This window comes from Mauremys mutica, chromosome 20 (genome assembly GCF_020497125.1).
Source record: "Mauremys mutica isolate MM-2020 ecotype Southern chromosome 20, ASM2049712v1, whole genome shotgun sequence".
NCBI classification, from domain to species: Eukaryota; Metazoa; Chordata; order Testudines; family Geoemydidae; genus Mauremys; species Mauremys mutica.
The window spans coordinates 25,452,893-25,473,388 of NC_059091.1; the positions used below are offsets into that span (position 1 = coordinate 25,452,893).

The 20,496-nt window shown below is 62.7% G+C and overlaps 1 protein-coding gene across 3 annotated transcripts in view; it reads left to right on the forward strand.

Annotated features, from left to right (window-relative positions):
* OLFM2 (olfactomedin 2) overlaps window positions 1–20,496 on the forward strand; it is an 85,989-nt gene that overhangs the window by 18,278 nt on the left and 47,215 nt on the right. The window contains exon 1 of one of the 3 annotated variants that reach the window (XM_044995671.1): window positions 15,357–15,515. The exons of the other annotated variants lie outside the window; for them this stretch is intronic. Within the exon in view, the coding sequence (XP_044851606.1) occupies window positions 15,468–15,515 (48 nt within the window). The 5' untranslated portion in view covers window positions 15,357–15,467. Of the gene's footprint in view, window positions 1–15,356; window positions 15,516–20,496 lie in introns of those variants that run through there. 3 annotated transcript variants of the gene reach the window in all.

Genomic DNA, 20,496 nt, shown 5'->3' on the forward strand with positions numbered 1-20,496 from the left:
CTGTGGCCAGGTGTCTGCAGGAGTGCGTGGGTGGGTGTCTGTCCATCCAGGTGCCCCACACGCTGCCGGGCGGCTGACTCAGGGGAGTCAGGGTCTGTCTGCGTCTGTCCATCTACGCGAGCGGCTGTGTCTGGGGGGGTGTCTGCCCGTCCGGGTGCCCCGCACGCTGCCGGGTGTCTGCGCGAGCGGCTGTGTGTGTCTGGGGGGGTGTCTGCCCGTCCGGGTGCCCCGCACGCTGCCGGCGGCTGTCTCAGGGACGTCAGTGTCCGTCCGTGTCCGGCTGCCTGTGCAGGGACCCTATCGGGGCTGTCTCTGTGTTTCGCTGCAGCTTGGCGGGGGATGCCCCGGCCTCTCTGCTCCCCACCCCCCTGCCCTCCATCTCCATGGAGAGCCCCCCGGAGAGCAGTGCCGCTGGAGCTCAGCAGGGCAGGACCCCGGGGGGAGAACCAACGAGCAGCTGCTCTGTGCTGTGGGTCCCATCGCTGGGGCTGGTTGTTACAGATTTACTGGCTGCAGCGTTCTCTCCGAGCGCGGTGCTGGTGGGGCTGGGCTCCCCGCGGTCGCGCTCCTGCCTTTCCAGACCCCTTTGTGGGCTGGGGTGGGATTTTCAGACAAGGTGGAGAGAGAAGTGTCCCTGTTGTGGTCCCCCCCCCCAGCCCCTGCAGGAGACCAGGCGAGGGGCTGGTGGCCCCCCAGCTGCTGCAGAGGAGCCGACGGGGCAGTGCCAGTGACCCCTCCGGCTGGCCCCTCTGGGAGGCAGGTGCTGCAGGCACCGCAGCCCTCCCCACCCCCCCAGTTTACATGACTCGCCGCACTGAGCATCTCCGTCCCCTGATGAGCCGGAGCAGGGCTGGAGGGGCCCCGAGCAGCCCCAGGCTTGGCCGCCCGCTCGCCGCCCTTGGCAGCTGGCTCGGAGCGGGGCAGCACTGGGCGGGACCCCCCGAGGCTCCTTAATGGCCTGAACAAGCCTCCCCCCATACGAGGAGGACAGACCCCCCCCCCCCCCCCACACACTGGCAGCTTCATGCCTGTCCGAGGCGATTCTGCACCCGCTGGATGCGCCAGTCACTTTGCGCTTTCTCTGGCTTGAATTGTGGGCTCCGGCCCGGGGGGTCGCGGCTCTGCCAGCGGCTGGGCTGGGGACGTGCCCCGGCTCTGCGATGGGACGCACCCTCCGCCTCCGCCTGCCTCCCTCCTGTGCGTCTGGGGGCCTCGTTGGGGAGAATCGTTTGCTCGTGGACTGGAGCTGTCTTGGCTCATGTGTCCTTCCCTGAGCCGGGTGTCAGGTCCCCCCCCCCCACGACCGCTCCCATACAGAACGTGTCTGCTTCAAACCAGCTCAGCACGCTGGGGGGGGGACTGCGGGGGCTGGGGGATCCCGGGCTGGAGGAGCTGGCGGGGGGGGGGACTGCGGGGGCTGGGGGATCCTGGGCTGGAGGAGCTGGGGGTGGGACTGCGGGGGCTGGGGGATCCCGGGCTGGAGGAGCTGGGGGGGGGGACTGCAGGGGCTGGGGGATCCCGGGCTGGAGGAGCCCGGGGGAGGGACTGCAGGGGCTGGGGGATCCCAGGCTGGAGGAGCCCGGGGGGGGGGGACTGCAGGGGCTGGCGGATCTTGGGCTGGAGGAGCTGGGGGGGAGACAGGACTGCAGGGGCACGGGGATCCCGGGCTGGAGGAGCTGCGGGGGAGACAGGACTGCGGGGGCTGGGAGATCCCGGGCTGGAGGAGCTGGGTGGGGGGGACGGGACTGCGGGGGCTGGGGTATCCAGGGCTGGAAGAGCTGGGTGGGGGGGGACGGGACTGCGGGGGCTGGGGGATCCCGGGCTGGAAGAGCTGGGTGGGGGGGACGGGACTGCGGGGGCTGGGCAATCCTGGGCTGGAGGAGCTGGGGTGGGGCGGACTGCGGGGGCTGGGGGATCCCAGGCTGGAGGAGCTGGGGGGGGGGGGACTGCGGGGGCTGGGGGATCCCGGGCTGGAGGAGCTGGCGGGGGGGGGACTGCGGGGGCTGGGAGATCCTGGGCTGGAGGAGCTGGGTGGGGGACGGGACTGCGGGGGCTGGGGGATCCTGGGCTGGAGGAGCTGGGGGGGAATGGGACTGCGGGGGCTGGGGGATCCCGGGCTGGAGGAGCTGGGGTGGGGGGGACTGCGGGGGCTGGGGGAGTCAGAGATGGGGAGCTGGGGGTGAGGGGGCTGGGCGGGCTGCAGGGGTGGGCTCTGTGCCCGCTGGGGGTCCCATGTGGCATTTGCAGAGGGACCTGCCACCGCTGCCGGAGAGGAGAAAAGGGCCCTGATTCTGTGTGGATCGGGAGCAGCGCAGGGGAACTGGCTGGTGTGAAGCCGGCCGGGTTTGCTCAGATCCTCGTTAACCCCAGGCACAGTGTTAACGAGTGTGGAGGGTGCCGCCCCGCAGTGAGACCCCATCCCCCCAAGGAGCTGGGCTGGGGCGGGGGGGGGGCAGCCTGGAGAGAGAAGCTCCCTGGGGCTGGCCGGCGGGGGGGGGGGGGAGATTGTAGCAGCTTCCTCACCCCCCCCGAGCAGCCAGCCCCCCCACCCCCGGCCCTCACCCAAGCCCTGAATTGCTGCTTTGTGTCTTGTGCGAGGGCCGGCACCGCTCCCTTGGCTCCGCTGGGGGGGTGTCACACATTGCAGGCAGCATCCTGGGGCTGCAGCTTCCTCGGCAGGGGGGATCGGCATTGAGGGGGGCGGATGGAGGTCGCAATGTTTAGCCCAGGCTGGTTTGAAGCCCAGCTCCGCGGGCGCGGTTCGGTTCGCAGCCGTGGCGGTTGGCAGCACCCTGCCGCGCAGGCTGCCTCAGCGCTCATCAACCCGGCGAGGCAGCTGCGTAGGGAATAACGATCCACATACCTGCCTGCAGGACGCCTGGGTTCCCTTCCCAGTGCTGGCGGCTGCCTGCCGTGAGTGAGTCTGTGTCAATGCACCCGACGGCCGGGGCTGGAGCGTGGGGCCCCAGGAGGCAGTGTCCTGAGCCCTGCTCCTCGCTCGGACGCCGACTGGGGGGGCGAGCGGGGCTCTGATTGCTGTCTGTCTGCCCCGTCCGTCCGTCCTGAAACCTCTCACTGTCGTGGGAAGCCCGTTTTGCTCACGGCCCCCCCCATGGGGCGCTCAGCACTCGCTGCGCCGGCCCCCCACAGCTGTCGGGTGGGGGGCAGCCCCCCTCGCTGAGCGAGCTGCCCTCCGGGGTGGGAGGCTCAGTCCCACCCCCTGCCGCCAGCGCCAGCTTTCCCTGGCGATTGCCGTGGTGTGTGGGGGAGACGGGGCAGCAGGCGTGGCTTGTGGCCACGCACGTGTGTGCACAAACGGTGCACACAGACCCGGGCGTGCACACGAGCCCTTGGGTGTGTTCCCGGGTTGTTCCTGTGGAGGGGGCGGGGCAGCGCACGGCTACACGGGCCCCATGCCCGCTGGCCTGCAGCGAGCTCAGCCAGAAGCGCCTTGCTGGGCTCTGGGTCTGAACCTCCCTGTTGGGGGGCCCTGTGTCCGCTGACATTTGGGAGCCTCCCCGTAGCCAGGGCACCTGTGGCTCGGCTTGGCCGGCGGCTCAAAGCGGTTTGGTGGGGTGATGCCAGTGGAGTTGGAGAGTTTCCCAATGTGGTGCCCTGCGGGGGCAGGGCTAGATTCCCACACCCTCCCCAGACCCCCTCTGGCCCATCAAACACCCCTCATCGGCTTGGGCTCAGCTGGGAGCCTGGTCCCGCCCTGCCCTGGCATTGGCACGCGTGGGCGGCTCCGGCTGGTGGTGCTAACTCAACGTTTCAGGACCGCTGTGCTCTGGACAGCTCCTCTGATCGCCCTGCTCCGGGACTGAGCCTGGGCTCCTGGGGCCTGCCAGAGCCCGGTAAGGACAGCCTGGCGCTGCGGGGTGGCCAGATGGGGCCCCTGATCCTGGTCGCTCTGTGTCTGGGCGGCGCCCGGCCTGACGGGGCCCTGATCTCGGTCGCCGTGTGACGGGGCCCCGATCTCGGTCGCTGTGTGTCTGGGCAGCGCCCGGCCCGACTGGGCCCGGATCTCGGTCACTGTGTGTCTGGGCGGCGCCCGGCCCGACGGGGCCCTGATCTCGGTCGCCGTGTGACGGGGCCCCGATCTCGGTCGCCGTGTGACGGGGCCCTGATCTCGGTCGCTGTGTGACGGGGCCCCGATCTCGGTCGCCGTGTGACGGGGCCCCGATCTCGGTCGCTGTGTGTCTGGGCAGCGCCCGGCCCGACGGGGCCCTGATCTCGGTCGCCGTGTGACGGGGCCCCGATCTCTGTCGCTCTGTGTCTGGGTGGCGCCCGGCCCGACGGGGCCCCGATCTCGGTCGCCGTGTGACGGGGCCCCGATCTCGGTCGCTGTGTGTCTGGGCAACGCCCGGCCCGATGGGGCCCCGATCTCGGTCGCTCTGTGTCTGGGCGGCGCCCGGCCCGATGGGGCCCCGATCTCGGTCGCTCTGTGTCTGGGCGGCGCCCGGCCCGACGGGGCCCCGATCTCGGTCGCCGTGTGACGGGGCCCCGATCTCGGTCGCTGTGTGTCTGGGCAACGCCCGGCCCGATGGGGCCCCGATCTCGGTCGCTCTGTGTCTGGGCAGCGCCCGGCCCGACGGGGCCCCGATCTCAGGCGCTGTGTGTCTGGGCAGCGCCCGGCCCGACGGGGCCCCGATCTCGGTCGCTGTGTGTCTGGGCAACGCCCGGCCCGACGGGGCCCCGATCTCGGGCGCTCTGTGTCTGGGCGGCGCCCGGCCCGACGGGGCCCCGATCTCGGGCGCTGTGTGTCTGGGCAGCGCCCGGCCCGACGGGGCCCCGATCTCAGGCGCTGTGTGTCTGGGCGGCGCCCGGCCCGACGGGGCCCCGATCTCGGTCGCTGTGTGTCTGGGCGGTGCCCGGCCCGACGGGGCCCCGATCTCGGTCGCTCTGTGTCTGGGCGGCGCCCGGCCTGACGGGGCCCCGATCTCGGTCGCTCTGTGTCTGGGCGGCGCCCGGCCCGACGGGGCCCCGATCTCGGTCGCTCTGTGTCTGGGCGGCGCCCGGCCCGACGGGGCCCCGATCTCGGTCGCTCTGTGTCTGGGCGGCGCCCGGCCCGACGGGGCCCCGATCTCGGTCGCCGTGTGTCTGGGCGGCGCCCGGCCCGACGGGGCCCCGATCTCGGTCGCCGTGTGTCTGGGCGGCGCCCGGCCCGACGGGGCCCCGATCTCGGTCGCCGTGTGTCTGGGCGGCGCCCGGCCCGACGGGGCCCCGATCTCGGTCGCTCTGTGTCTGGGCGGCGCCCGGCGCGACGGGGCCCCGATCTCGGTCGCTCTGTGTCTGGGCGGCGCCCGGCCCGACGGGGCCCCGATCTCGGTCGCTCTGTGTCTGGGCGGCGCCCGGCCCGACGGGGCCCCGATCTCGGTCGCTGTGTGTCTGGGCGGCGCCCGGCGCGACGGGGCCCCGATCTCGGTCGCTGTGTGTCTGGGCGGCGCCCGGCCCGACGGGGCCCCGATCTCGGTCGCTGTGTGTCTGGGCGGCGCCCGGCCCGACGGGGCCCCGATCTCGGTCGCTGTGTGTCTGGGCGGCGCCCGGCCCGACGGGGCCCCGATCTCGGTCGCTCTGTGTCTGGGCGGCGCCCGGCCCGACGGGGCCCCGATCTCGGTCGCTCTGTGTCTGGGCGGCGCCCGGCCCGACGGGGCCCCGATCTCGGTCGCTCTGTGTCTGGGCGGCGCCCGGCCCGACGGGGCCCCGATCTCGGTCGCTCTGTGTCTGGGCGGCGCCCGGCCCGACGGGGCCCCGATCTCGGGCACTGTGTGTCTGGGCGGCGCCCGACCCGACGGGGCCCTGATCTCGGTCGCCGTGTGTCTGGGCGGCGCCCGGCCCGACGGGGCCCCGATCTCGGTCGCCGTGTGTCTGAGCGGCGCCCGGCCCGACGGGGCCCCGATCTTGGTCGCTCTGTGTCTGGGCGGCGCCCGGCCTGATGGGGCCCCCATCTCGGTTGTCTAGATGCTGCTGTAATGTAAATATGTCTGACAGACCCAGGAATTGACCCAGGTGTCCTGGGTCTCAGTCCTTGTCTAGAGTAGATCATGTAGCCACAAGCCCACCATTATCTGTGGGTCCACTGAGGCAGTGCAGGCCGGGTGGATCCCTGGCTAGTGGCTCTGCTTTGCTCCATGCTGTTGGCCGTCCCAGTGCGGCAGCAATGGCCTGAGACCCCCACGCAGACAGGGGCTGGGGCTGGAGTTTCCAAGGGAGCCTGAGGAGGAGTTTTGGATGCCCAGCTCCTGCTGCCCCTGGTAGCTTTGGCAGCCTTCATCCAGAGCCTTCAAAGCTGGATCAGCCTATTGTCCCCATGGCGAGGTTAAGTAACTCGCCCACGAGCACAGAGGGAGTCATTGGCAGAGCATGGAAGAACCCAGGAGTCCTGATCTCCGTGTCCCCTGCTTGTGCTGCCCCAGGCAGAGAGCTAAGCTGGAGAAGTCGGTCACGTCCAGGGGCCTGCGTTTGGCTTGTTGGGCGATTCTTCTCCAGATGATCAGACGTGTCTTCAAAGGCATCAGCGTTGTTTAATTCCAACTTCCAGGAGCCGATGCGGCTCCCGCAGTGGGTTTGTCTTTGGATTCTTCCTCCCGACAGACGTCAGGGGGAACCCAGCCTGCCGGCTCTCCTGACTGGGCACACGGGGCCAGCGTTGTCGTACCCCTGGTAGCCTCTCAGTTCTCCTGGCTTTGGGGCTCCGGCTCTCTGCCCTTCCTCCAGCCCAGTGCCTGCCTCTGCGCCCCAGGCTGCTGCTCCTGCCAAACGTCCTCCCAGCGCATCTGGCTCCAGCCAGCCATTAACTGCTCCTGGCAGCAGATTTTCCTTCCACGTTAAGAGCTGACGCAGGCGACCCCATGCCAGCTCCTGCCTTTCCCGGGGAGCAGCTGCGTGCTAATGCTATTAAAAGCCTGCAGGCCGCCGTCCTTCTGCATGGAAATACCTCCGGATGGTGGGGAAATGCTGCGTGCTGCCCCGAGCGGGAAAGTACAGCTTGGGGGGGAGTGCAGGGCGGAGCTGCTGCCGGCCCCCCAAGAGGGACCCCTTGGCTGGCTGGGTACCGGGTGGGAAGCTGGGCAGTGCATCTTAGCCTTGTATTTACTCGGAGATCCTTTGCATGAGCCCCTCTTTGGAGTCGGCAGGGTCTGACCCAGGAGATGACATTGTAGATATTCCAGTGACACCTAGAGACTCAGACTGAGATGGGGGGTGGGGGGCCTGCTGTGCCAGGTGCTGCAGAGACAGCAAGAGACAGACCCTGCCCCAAAGAGCTCAGAGTCCGAAGAGACAGGGTGGAAGGGGAAACTGAGGCACAGGGCAGGGCACTGCCAGAGCCTGGAGTAGAACCCAGGAGGCCTGAGTCCCAGGCCAGCAGACCATCCTGCCTCTCCCAGGTGTCGTTGGCTTCGTGTTTGGTCTGATCTTGCTCGGTGTATTTCGTTGCTGTAATGAGGTCTATAAAATCATGACTGGTGTGGAGAGAGTAAACAGGGAAGTGTTATTTACTCCTTCTCATAACACAAGAACTAGGGGTCACCAAATGAAATTAATAGGCAGCAGGTTTCAAACAAACAAACAAAAGGAAGTTTTTTGTCACACAGCGCACAGTCAACCTGTGGAACTCACTGCCAAGGGATCTTGTGAAGGCCAAGACTATAACAGGGTTCAAAAAAGAACTAGAAAAGTTCATGGAGGGTAGGTCCATCAATGGCTATTAGCCAAGATGGACAGGGATGGTGTCTCTAGCCTCTGTTTGCCAGCAGCTGGGAATGGGTGACAGGGGATGGGTCACTTGGTGATTCCCTGTTCTGTTCATTCCCTCTGGGGCACCTGGCACTGGCCGCTGTTGGCAGACAGGACACTGGGCTGGATGGACCCTGGGTCTGACCTAGTGTGGCCGTTGTTATAATGGCAGTGATGACTCAGCGTGTGTGTTCATGTGGCGTGCTGGCTCCCCCGATGTGCAGCACATTACCCCTCCCGCTCCTAGCAGCCATCTGTGGGGATGGCTCCAGCCACCCTGAGATGCAGCCACCTCTGGGGTGGAACCCAGCAGCTGCTTAGCAGCTTTTCATACTGTACAAGAGTTGAGGCCAGGAAGTGGGAGGAGTTGCCACCTGGGTCTCTGCATGGAGGCTGCCATCAGCCAAGGGGGTTTCCAGTGGACACAAGGCAGCTGAGGTCTCTGCCCTCGCAGAGAGGACGGATGGGACAGTGGTTCTTAGGACACCCAGGTTCATGGACTCTATGGCCGGCAGGCACCATCTGATATGACCCTGCAGAGCACTGGCCCAAAACCTTCCCTATTTGATTCCCGGCTCTGCCGCTGACTCCCTGGGTGACCTTGGGCACATCCCTCGGCCTCTCTGTGCCTCAGTTCCCATCTGTACAATGGGAGTAACCGCCCTGCCACTGGGGGCGACAAACACCGGAACCATTGTGGACCCAGGTGCTGTGGAGACCCAGTGATCTGGTCCGAAGAGCTGTTGGTCTAATGTGGCAAACGACCCTTTTTCTGTTGGGCTGGAAAGGCCCGACGGGGGATCCCGGAGCCGGGGTGGGAGCCATGTTGTCTCTGGGCTGCCGGCAGGCGGCGACACATCTCGGCCTTGCCCAGCCCTGGGCTCCAGGCTGGCACGTCCCTCCTGGGCAGATGTAGCCGCCCCCGCATGCTCTGCAGCCAGCTGCCTTGTGAACGCCAGGGCCAGACTCTCCCAGCCCGGTTCAGTCAAAGCAGCTGAACAATGAGCAGGCGTCTCCCTAGCGCTGGGCTGGGCTGCGAAGCAGGAGGCCGCCTGGCCCCTGTTCACACGGCATTGGTTGGCCCAGGTGTCAGGACTGAGGCCCCGGCGGCCGTTCCCCTGGGCCCCGTGCAGCGTCCTCACTAGAGCAGAGATCTGCCCGGCAGCCCTGGGCTCTGTTGGAACGAGGGGTCCCCCAAGTGTGGGGTGCGAGCCCCACACGCCCTCCCCTGCCCTCCTGCAGTGGGTCAGCAGGGTTCCCATGGTTACCCGTGTCACAGATGGGGGGGGGTTGCATGTAACGAGCACTTGCAGCCTCATCGCCTGTTTTGTGATTAACCCCGAGTTCGAATGGCGCCAGTTTGCAGCTGCTGCCATGGGGCCGGCAGAGACGGCCCCGGCCCTTCACCGCGCTCCGACGCCCAGAGACGCCTGTGTTAAAAGCAGTGAATTAGGCGTGTTCCCTCCAGACACGGCCCCAGGCAAACAGCCCCCGTTATGTAGAGCCTCGCCGAGGCGCTGTCGCCGGGGTCCGTGGGAACGGGGTCTGACGCTGGCCGGTGATGCCTGAGAGGGACAGTTGTGGTATCCGGCCCCTTGGGGCAGGAGCGCGGGGTGGGGGTGGGGCCTGCCATGCTGGGGCTCAGTCTGGGCCTTGCGCTGGTGCTAATTCAGAGCTCTGAGCATCCAGCGTCGTGTGAGGAGACGTGTGCAGCTCCCGCCTTTGAGTGCCATGTCTGTGCCTCAGTTTCCCCTTGGTCTGTTGGGAGACGGAGCTCCTTGGCACTGTCGCTCTCTATGCAGCGCCTGGGGGGAGCAGGCCCCTGCCTCTCTGCCCTCGCAGTCCATGGCTGCCTCCAGGGAGGGCCTGGAGCTAGCGGGACCCTGCAGTGACAAGCCTGGACCAACGCCACGCTCCAGCCTGACGGAGAGCTCTGTCTGTCCCTGTTTCCGGCACACCTGCCCCTCTGCAGCACTGGCGCCGATGGGGATACCCGCCCACCAGCGATTGCTGGGCTGGAGTGCCTCGGAGCCTTGCTGGCTGGCACGACGCTCTCCCTGGGGTCTCCTCTCCCTTCCAGGGCACGTCCCGTCTGTCCACTGGAGAGTAGTTAGCCACGGCTGCCTCGAATGATCCCACAGTCAGCTGGGCTGGCAGGCTGGGGCCGTGTGGGGAAATGCTTCCTCTCCCGAGGGCCCCGCTCGTGGCCTGGTGCTCCAGCACGGTGCCCGGAGCAGAGCCCCCTTCCTCCGCCCGTCAGCTCAGTCTGTTTCCTTCCTTTGGTTCCCCTTCTGGCTTCAAAGGCCTTGGGCACAACTTTCGCACGGATTGTGTCCCTGTGCGTCGCCCAGCACAGGAATGGCCGTAGCCCGTCTCTGAGGGGGCCGGCACTGGATGCTTAGGGGCCGTGCGTCAGAGACAGGTGGGACCCATCCGGCGCTGTCGTTTCACAGCCCCGGCCAGGGCTCCCCGGCTGAATGGGGCAGGAGTGGCACTGGTGTGTCGAAGTGGGGCTGGTTTTAATGTTCCCTCTGAATACTGTGGGGGGGCCTCAGTTCCTGGCCGACCCTCTGTCCCCTGGCAACTAGTGGCCGGGCTCTTCCCCCTGCCAGGGGAGGCTAAAGGTGGGGGAGAACAAAGAGATCAGAGACACAGCCAGAGAGGAGGGGCTGGGGGGGTTTGGGCAGTTTTGGAAGCTGGCTGGGAAATGGAGGGGAGCCCTGACGGGGCTCAGGCCTCCCAGCGGGGCGGTGGCCTCCCTGGGGCCCCAGATGGACCTAACTGAGGGGGGTCCTGTTGTCTGTACTGGCAAGCTCTGTTTTGGACGTGTTCCTGTCATCTAAATAACCCTGCTGTGTGACTGGCTGGCCGAGAGTCACATCTGACTGCGCAGTGGGGGGGCAGGACCCTGTGGCCCCCCAGGACCCCGCCTGGGTGGACTCGCTGGGGGAAGCGCACGGGGGGGCAGAGGATGCTGAATGCCCCAAGCTCAGACCCAGGAGGTGAAGCCGTGGGAGCTTCTTGCCCTGCAGACAGGCTGCTCCGAGGGAGAGGAGGCTCCCAGAGTCCTGCCTGGCTTGCTGGGGAGCAGCTCCAGAGCATCGCCGGGGACTCCGGGACAGCTGGGTGGGGGAGTGACTTGCCCAGAGTGCCCCCGCGGAGCAGTGCCCAGTCCGGTGTCGCCCCTCAGCGGGGTCCCTTGATGTGGCCCCAGTTTAGCCCACAGCCTGTTCTCCAGGCCCCTGCTGCTCGCCCCGGTTGCTCGTGCCACAAACATGTCCCATGTGCGCCCCTGCGAATGGCCAAAGCCCAGCTCCCAAGTGCCCAGAGTCGCATTTTGGGCCCGAATGCAGCCGGCTTGTCCCGGGCAGCTCTGCCTGTGTCTCCGGCCCCGGGCTGGCTCGTGTCAAGCGGAACCGCCTCGGTATTACACAGTCGGTGCTTGTGTGGCAGGGTAATTAGCGTCACCCCCGGCGAGGCAGTCGTTGCTTTACAGTAATTGGCTAATCGCTAGGCACTCGGCGGAGTTCCTTGTAAAGTCATTACTCAGGATGAAGTAACGCTGCTGATGTGGCTGGAACAGGCTGTGTCACCCGTGTGCTCCTGAGCGCCGCTCAGTCCTTAGCTCTGGGGACAGATTCTCAGCTGCCTTGTGCAGTCGTTCACACTAGTGCAAGGAGCACGGCCCCTCTGCACTAGTGCAAACAAGGGGGGAGGGCAGTGGGGGGGTCTGGCCCCACCTTTTTCTATAGCATCCTTCACCCCAGACTAGACTGGTGAAGCGTGTTGCCCACGACTGACATGCAGCCCCTGCTGGACTAGGGTAGAGCAGCTCTTTCACATGAGTCAATGTGGTCTAGTGGGGAGGGCACTGGGCTGGGAATTAGGAGACTGGTCTGCTGCTGGGCACCCCAGGCGACCTCTCTCGACCCTTTGGGGCAGGGTCTGGCTCTCCCTGTGTCAGAACGGCCAGACTGGGTCAGACCAAAGGTCCATCCAGCCCAGTGTCCTGTCTTCTGACAGCGGCCAGTGCCGGGTGCCCCAGAGGGAATGAACAGAACAGGGAATCATCAAGTGACCCATCCCCTGTCGCCCATTTCCAGACTGTGGCAAACAGAGGCATCAGTCCTGCCCAGCCTGGCTAATAGCCATTGATGGACCTGTCCTCCATGAGCTTATCTCGTTCTTCTTTGAACCCTGATATAGTCTTGGCTTTTACAACATCCTCTGGCGAGGAGTTCCACAGGCTGGCTGTGTGTTGTGTGAAAAAATACTTCCTTTTGTTTGTTTTTAACCTGCTGCTTTTTAATTTCATTTGGTGAGCCCTAGTTCTTGTGTTATGAGAAGGAGTAAATAACGCTTCCCTATTTACTTTCTCCGCACCAGTCATGATTTTGTAGACCTCAATCATATCCCCCCTTACTCGTCTCTTTTCCAAGCTGAACAGTATCAGTCTTTTTAACCTCTCCTCATATGGGACCCGTTCCATACCCCTAATCGTTTTTGTTGCCCTTTTCTGAACCTTTTCCAAGTCCAATTTATCTTTTTTGAGATGAGGCGACCACATCTGCACACAGTATTCAAGGTGTGGGTGTACCATGGATTTATATAGAAGCAATGTGATATTTTCTGGCTTATTATCTCTCCCTTTCTTAATTATTCCCAACTTTCTGTTAACTTTTTTGACTGCGCTGCACATTGAGTGGATGTTTTCAGAAAACTGTCCACAATGACTCCAAGATCTTTCTCGAGTGGTAACAGCTCATTTAGACCCCATCATTTTATAGGTATAGTTGGGATTGTTTCCCAATGTGCATTACTTTGCATTTATCAACATTGAATTTCATCTGCCATTTTGTTGCCCAGTCACTCAGTTTTGAGAGATGCTTTTGTAGCTCTTCACAGTCTGCCTGGGACTTAACTATCTTGAATAGTTTTGTATCATCAGCAAATGTTGCCACCTCACTGTTTACCCATTTTTCCAGATCATTTATGAATATGTTGAACAGTAATGGTCCCAGTACCGACCCCTGGGGGACCCCACTATTTACCTCTCTCCATTGTGAAAACTGACCAGTTATTCCTGCCCTTTGTTTCCTGTCTTGTAACCAGTTTCCCATCCATGAGAGAACCTTCCCTCTTATCCCATGACAGTTTACTTTGCTTAAAGCCTTTGTTGAGGGACCTTGTCAAAGGCTTCCTGAAAATCTAAGTACACTCTATCCACTGGATCCCCCTTGGCCACATGCTTGTTGACCCCCTCAAAGAATTCTAGTAGATTGGTGAGGCATGATTTCCCTTTACCAAAACCATTTTGACTGTTCCCCAACTAATTATGTTCATCTCTGTGTCTGACAATATTGTTCTTTATTATAGTTTTAACCAGTTTGGCCGGTACTGAACTCAGGCTTACTGGCCTGTAATTGCCAGGATCACCTCTGGAGCCCAATTTAAAAATTGGCATCACATTAGTTACCCTCCAGTCATCTGGTAGAGAAGCTGATTTAAATGACAGGTTACAGACGACAGTTAGTAGTTCTGCAATTTGACATTTGAGTTCCTTCAGAGCTCTTGGGTGATAGCTGTCAGGGAGTCCCCGGGTGATGCTCTGGAACTGCTCCCCACCAAGCCAGGCAGGACTCTGGGGAGCCTCCTCTCCCTTGGAGCAGCCTGTCTGCAGGGCAAGAAGCTCACACGGCTTCACCTTCCTGGGTCTCTCCTTGGAGCATTCAGCATCCTCTGCCTCTCCGTGCACTTCCCACAGCGAGTCGGCCCAGGCGGGGTCCTGGGGCGGCTACAGGGTCCTGCACCCCCACTTCGCAGTCAGACGTGACTCTCAGCCAGCCAGGAACACAGAGGTTTATTAGATGACAGGGACATGGGCTAAAACAGAGCTTGTAGGTACAGAGAACCGGACCCCTCGGCCGGGTCCATTCTGGGGCCCAGCGAGCCAGACCCCCACGTCTGCACTTCACTCCTCGTTCCAGCCAGCTCCCAAACTGCAAAACCCCCTCCAGCCCCCCCTTCTCTGGGCTTTGTCTCTTTCCTGGGCTAGGAGGTCACCTGATCTTTGTTCACCTTTAGCCATCCCCTTGCAGGGGGAAGGGCCCCAGCCATTTGTTGCTAGGAGACAGAGGGTCGGTGATTTATACACACTGGCCTTTATCCTACCACCTAGAGACTTAAGAAATGCACAGGGGAAACTGAGGCACCCACACAGTATTAGGGGAAACATTAAGAACAGTCCCACTTTGTCACAATACCATCTGGTCCTGGTGACTTATTACTGTTTAGTTTATCACTTTGTTCCAAAACCTCCTCTATGTCACCTAAACAGAATGGCTCAGGTTTGGGAATCTCCCTCACATCTTCTGCCGTGAAGACCAATGCAGAGAATTGGTTTAGTTTCTCCGCAATGGCCTTGGCGTCCTTGAGTGCTCCTTTAGCATCTCGATCATCCAGTCGCCCCACTGGTTGTTTAGCAGCTTCCTGCTTCTGATGTACTTAAAATTATTTTTGCTATTACTTTTTGAGTCTTTGGCTAGCGGTTCTTCAAATTCTTTTTTGGCCTTCTGTGACAAAGTGGGACTGTTCTTAATGTTTCCTCTGAATACTGTAGGGGTGCCTAGGAGGTGAAGCCATGGGAGCTTCTTGCCCTGCAGACAGGCTGCTCCGAGGGAGAGGAGGCTCCCCAAAGTCCTGCCTGGCTTTGTGGGGAGCAGCTCCAGAGCAGCGCCTGGGACTCCCTGACATACATAACATACAGTGCCCGGCACAGTGGGGCCTGGGCCATCCCTGGGTCTCCTGGGTGCTTCCACCATACAGCTAATTAATACCACTGATGCTATTTCCCTGGTTTTGGGCTCGGTGCAGAGGTGCCGGGTGAGATTCTCTGCCCTGTGCTACACAGGAGGTCAGACTGGAGGGTCTCATGCTCTGTTCTACCCGTGTCAATCCGTGACTCCAGGAGGATGGAGCTTGCTGAGGTTCCTACCAGGCTGCTGCAGCAGGGCCGCCTGTGGGTGCAGGGCTGCGACCCTAGAGGCCCCTTCCAGTCCCGTGTTCCTATGGAACCGTCTCCGGACCCAGGCTGCCCCCCGTCCGCAACATGCTTCCAACAGCTTTCAGCATTTCTCACCCTTTTGTAAACAGTCTGTGCATGGGTCCCTGACGACAAGCCCCCGCCCCCCCCCAACAGCAGAACGGTTCCCGCGAGCCGAAGAGTTGCCCCGAAGCAAATATCTCCTTGGTGCCGGAGCTGCTGCTTGTCTGAGGCCGCCCAGGATTGGGGGGGAGGAAGGAGGAGAAAACGAAACAAACCCCCTCTACCCCCTCCATTGAATTTTTCTGGTTTCAAAATCTAAGTTTTCGGTTTGGGGGTTTTCATCCTTAAAAGCCAAAAAAAAGTTGGAAATTTTGAGGAGGAAAAACCATTTTCCCCCCTGAAATTTCCCGCAATGAAAAATTCCCTTGTTGCCCCGTCCCAGCTGAGGCACCAGATTGTGGAGCACGGAGAGTCCTTCGTTCTCTGCAGCTGCCCCCCCGCCCCACGGTGCGTTGTCACGGAGACACTTGGCAGGCAGCAGACGCTCCAAGACATCTCTCTCCTAGCAGCTGGATTTCTCAGCAACCCCTTGTCTCTGCACATCTCTTTGCCACGTTGTCGCATCACGTTACAGGCTCCTGTCACACCCTGGCCTGGCACTTGGCGTGAAGGGATGTGACAGGAAATGGCCTGCCGGGATGTGGCACCCTGGGACATGTCAACTGGGATATGGGTAATTTTTTTTTTCTGCACGCAAAGCGCAGCTAAGCAGGGCTGTGTTGGGAGCATGTAATACAGACACGGGGGGTGGGACCCGCTGGGCTGAATCAGACCAGGACTAGAATAATTGCTACGGTAGTTACACTGGGGGCAGCTCCCCCCATCAGAGCAGTGGGCTCAGGCTCTCTGCAGACCCAGGCAGCGTCGCTGTGTCAGTTACATTGGGGGCAGCTCCCCCCCTCAGAGCAGTGGGCTCAGGCTGTCTGCAGATCCAGGCAGTGTCGCTGTGTCAGCTACATTTGGGGCAGCTCCCCCCCTCAGAGCAGTGGGCTCAGGCTCTCTGCAGACCCAGGCAGCGTCGCTGTGTCAGTTACATTGCGGGCAGCTCCCCCCTCTCAGAGCAGTGGGCTCAGGCTCTCTGCAGACCCAGGCAGTGTCACTGCGTTAGTGATGCTCAGTTCGTGTTTTTCAGTCTCACGATCTCAAGTGCTAGGGACTGATGTTTTAGGAGGAAAGCTGCAACCGTGCCCTGAAAATGTGACTCTAGGCATGGGGTCTCTCGTGCCTGGGCTTTGATGCCTGTCGGGAGGCAGTTATCCAATACAGGGGCCCTGTCTGCAGCTCGCCTGCAGGGAAAATCCGCATGAGCAATCGCACAGCAGCTGCCTGGCTCCTCTTCCAACCCTGCTGCCGTGCGCAGGGGTGAACATTCCTGGCTCTCCCACACTGATGAATGCAGCAGCCGGTTCATCTCTCTGGCCTGGCTGCCAACAGCCTAGATGAGAAAGGGCCTGCGTGCAGCTCCGTCCCGCATTGATTTCCCATCCATTGGCTGCTGCTAATCAATACCCCTGTCCCGGTAATGTGACGAGCTGTTGTTGCAGGGCGCTCATGCTGCGGAAGCAGGCGCTTCATGCCGAGTGCGGGCAGAAGGGGAGGGGGTTTAAGGGCGTAAATACTGCAGCCCGTGTGCTCCATTCTCCTGCGGAAGTGGGCAGAACCAGCGGGCTGAGCCCAAAGTGCCCTCCCTGGCCCTGGGGTCAGACAGAGCCTGGCTCTGGCCGGGTGCTTGTATTGCAAAGCTTGGTCTATGTGCTGCACCGGCTCGGGTCGCCCCAGTGCCCCGGGTGAGCGTCCCCTCGCAGCATCCCCAGAGCCCACAGGCCGGGTTTTCAGGGGCTGGCACCTGCCCCTGGAGCTCAGCTCCCAGTCAGTGAAATGGCCAGGCTTCCCGAGAGGGAAAACTCGCCCAAGGCCAGGCGTCCTGGGTCCCAGCTCTCCAGCCTCCTCGGGGCCAGGTGGGCTGCGCAGGACCATTCCCCAGAGGAGTCGGTCCAGTGGTGGGTGAACCCCCGACGTGGGACCTGAATCTGCTGGGGGAAGCTCACGGATTGTGAGACACGCACTGGCCTGACGTCCTGCGTGATGTTCCCAGGGGTTCCTGCAGCCAGCCAACCCCTTGTGCTTGGGCGACACCGTGGCCTGGCACAGCAGCAGGTAGCAGCATCCCACCCCAGCCCGTGGCAGGGACTCGCCCGCACTATTGGCAGGTCACAGCCAGAAACAAGTTCCCATGAGGTGGTTCGTTGTCGCTTCCCAGCTGCCTCTGCAGCGGGGGGCGCAGGGTCTTGTGGTGTCCGTTCGTCTGGCGCGGGTGCAGGAACTGCTTCCTCCTCTGCTTGAGTTCACCCAGCGCTCTCAGATCCTCTGCCTGCGGCCACCAAGGAACCAGAATAATTCCAGCCCACTGGGAGGGGGCCTGGCCCCTCGGCCCCTCTGCCTGCAGCTGCAGTAGCAGCGAGCATCGCTCAGGGCGCGTCTACGCTGCAAAGGGAAGCTGGGGCAGGGAGTCTCAGAGCCTGGGTCGATTGACTCGGGCTTGCAGGGCTGAAAGCAGCCGTGTGGGCAGTGCTGCTTGGGCTGGAGCCTGGCCTCCGAGATTCAGAGCCCCACCGGCTACCGGTAGCCCTGCGGCCGAGCCCCCCACTCTGGGCTGAGGGCTACACAGATGTGCCCTGAGCACACGGGGAGTGGGGAGGAGACGTCAGCCGGGACCGTGCCCTCGGAGGGCGCGAGGCTGCCGGCGGAGCAGCGGGAGGCTGTAGGGGGAGGCGTGGTGCCGTGGACGGTCGCCTTCCCTGCCTCGTCCGGAGAGCAGCGAGCAAGATGAGCCGTAGGCAGTCGTGCGCGCCGCCTGCTAGATCCGAACTGCTCCTTGGGTCCCGGTGCAGCTAGGATGGGGCGCGGGCGGTAAGACAGGAGCTGTCCCAGGGACCAGAAAGGCCCGATGGGCTGCAGGACTCGTGTGCTGGGGCCCGGTCCTCCCTGCTGCGCTGTGGAGGAATTTCCAGCGCTGCGCAGAGGCTGGGGCCTGGGCAGAGAGCGACGGGCCGCTCCCCGTGGCCCTGGAGCTGGGTGCTGGAAATCACCATCTAGCGTCTCCAGCTGGTTTCAGACATTCGTGTGCTGGGAACCCCCCGACGGGGGTTAAAAAGGAATCACCAGGGCCAACTGTCAGTGGACACGGCCCCCTGAGAACCCTCCCCCCACAGAGCTGTCAGTCAGGCCCCACCCCACAGCACAGGGGGCAGCTCAGGGACATGGCCGCTAGGGCCCTGATTCAGTCTGGGGCACTTCAGCACCTTCTTAAAATGTTCGGTCCAGATTCAGAGTCTACAGGTCTTCTCAGCTTCCCAGCGCCTCTGGTGAGGACAGAGCTGGAGTTACAGCAGCCCTGGGGCTTCTCCGCTTTACATTGCCGGTCCCAGACACGAAGCACCAAGGACGGGCTTAAAGCCCCTTAAATCTGCCCCAAGTGCAAGACGGGGAGGGTTGTGAACGGGGGCTGTTGTGTTCTGGTCTGGAGGGGTGGCTGGGTGAGCTGGCCCTGGCTGGAGCTCAGGGAGCTGCCAGGCTTTGGCGTGAGGACCGGAGCAGTGGCTATGCAGGCTCTGGGGTGGCTGATGTCAGGATGAGACAGGCACGGGGGAACCCCTGTCGAAGCAAGTCTGGATTCAGGGACTTCTGGGGCCCAGGTGCTGATTCCTGCTGCAAGGCAAATCGATTGGTCGGTTGTGCCACAGTGGGGGCCAGTGTGCTGTAATGTCTGGAGCAGGGCTCCTGGGTTCTGCTCCCAGCTCTGGGAGGGGAGTGGGGTCTAGCGGCTAGAGCAGGGTGAGGCCTGGAGTCCGTGCTGACTGCTGGGTTCTGCTCCCAGCTCTGGGAGGCAGATCTTGGTGTAGATGGCATGTGGTGCCCAGTTTGCTGTGTGATGAATGCCCTTCAGCCAGCTCGGGACCTGTCTTGGGTCCCTAGGGCGTGTGCAAACACACACACACACACGGGGCTCGGGAAAAATTGGTGCCACTTTCCTCTCCACGTGCGTCACCGACCTGCCAGCGCTTCCTCTGAGCCTCGGCCCGCACACTGGGCAGGGAGGCTCGGTGGGCGAGGGTGAGATTTCCCTGGTTCCCGTGTTGGTTAATACCTTCTGTAAGACACGGCGGCTTATCCAGTCGGAGGAATTGTGTCGTGCGTCAGCACCGACGAGAAAGGGCACGGCCCTGTTCTCCAGCGCCCGGGCGATGACAGGCAGAGCGCTGTCGGCATTAAGTCTTTCCTGACAAGTACATCTGATAATCATGCATCATATTAATTTACCTGTCATAGCAGTAAGTGAACATCGCTATTCAGATCTGCCTCCTTCCTAAACGGCCATTATCCGGAGATATGGCTCCCCAGCTCGACAGCACTGAGAAGAGATTACGGGGAGGAGTCGGGCGGAGTTATTTCTGCAGGGGTTGCTGTACGCACACCCACTGCGTGTGCACAAACACACCCCAGCCCCAGCACCCCAGTCCCTCCCCTCCCTGCCCGACACAGCTCATCACACCTGCGTGGAGAGAGGACAGGAAGGAGGAGTAACTTGGTGGGAGGCTGCTGCAGGAAGCTGCTTGCCCTTGGGTTCTGTTCCTGCTCAGCCCTGTGTAACAGTCCTTAAATTGCAGGCATAACTTCGAATTATCTCTCTACTGTGGCAGCAGCCGGAGGCTTCGGCCCAGCGACGCCGGGCCCTAGACAATCACAGGACAAGAAGCCTTCCCGCCCAGGGGGTTCCCCGCTGGGTTTGTGCAGACTGGGCCTTGCCTGCCCAGCTGTGACCCCGTCCTCCGGGAGAAAATGCTGATCCCAGGCAGAACTGCCCAACACGGAGCCTGCCTGCCTCCGGACCCATCTGGCTGCAGGAGCTGATGGTGCAGCCAGATGTGAGGTGACGCCCCAGGGGAAGGGGCTATAAATAGGGGAAGGTTTGGTGGGGTGGAGAACAGAGAGGCCCTGGGTTTGAAATCTCACCTTTTCCCCAAAGGGTCATTGTGAAATCCACCCCGCCCTTGTTTGTGTGCTGAAACCGCGGCCCGGCCCTTGTGACAGTTCAGACGGCAGCTCGAAGCGAAGGGATCCCCGGCAAGAACACGCTGGCTCCTTTGCTGGTGTCTGCAGCAGCCCTGGCTGGAGAAGGGGACAGCCAGGGTTAGGGCTCAAAGCACCACTGTGGCGGGCCCGTTGTTCGGTGATGGTCGCACCTCGAAGCCCCGCTGAGACTGGGACCCTGTCGCGCTGGGAGCTGCACAGACGGGGACAGACAGCCCTGCCCCAGAGCTCACAGACAAAGCAAAGTGGGCTCTGCCCCCCTTGAACCCGGATCTCCTGTGCCCCAGCCTAGTGCTTTAATCATCCGGCCTCCTGGCAGCTCTCATGGGAGTTTGCCCTGACTTCAGCAAGCAGGGACAGTGCCGAGGGCCAGGAAAGCTGCGATTTGCATCGGTCAGGTTTAGCCCGGGGCTAAACTCCATTGATGCCCGACATGGCTTTCCTTGTCCCAGGTGCATGGATGTCGACTGGAGAAAGCGGGGCCAGTTCCCAGCCTGGACAAGGTCTAAGAGGCATCGTTACCCATGTGCTGCCGCCAGAGGCAGGGCCTGGCCAGTCCCTCT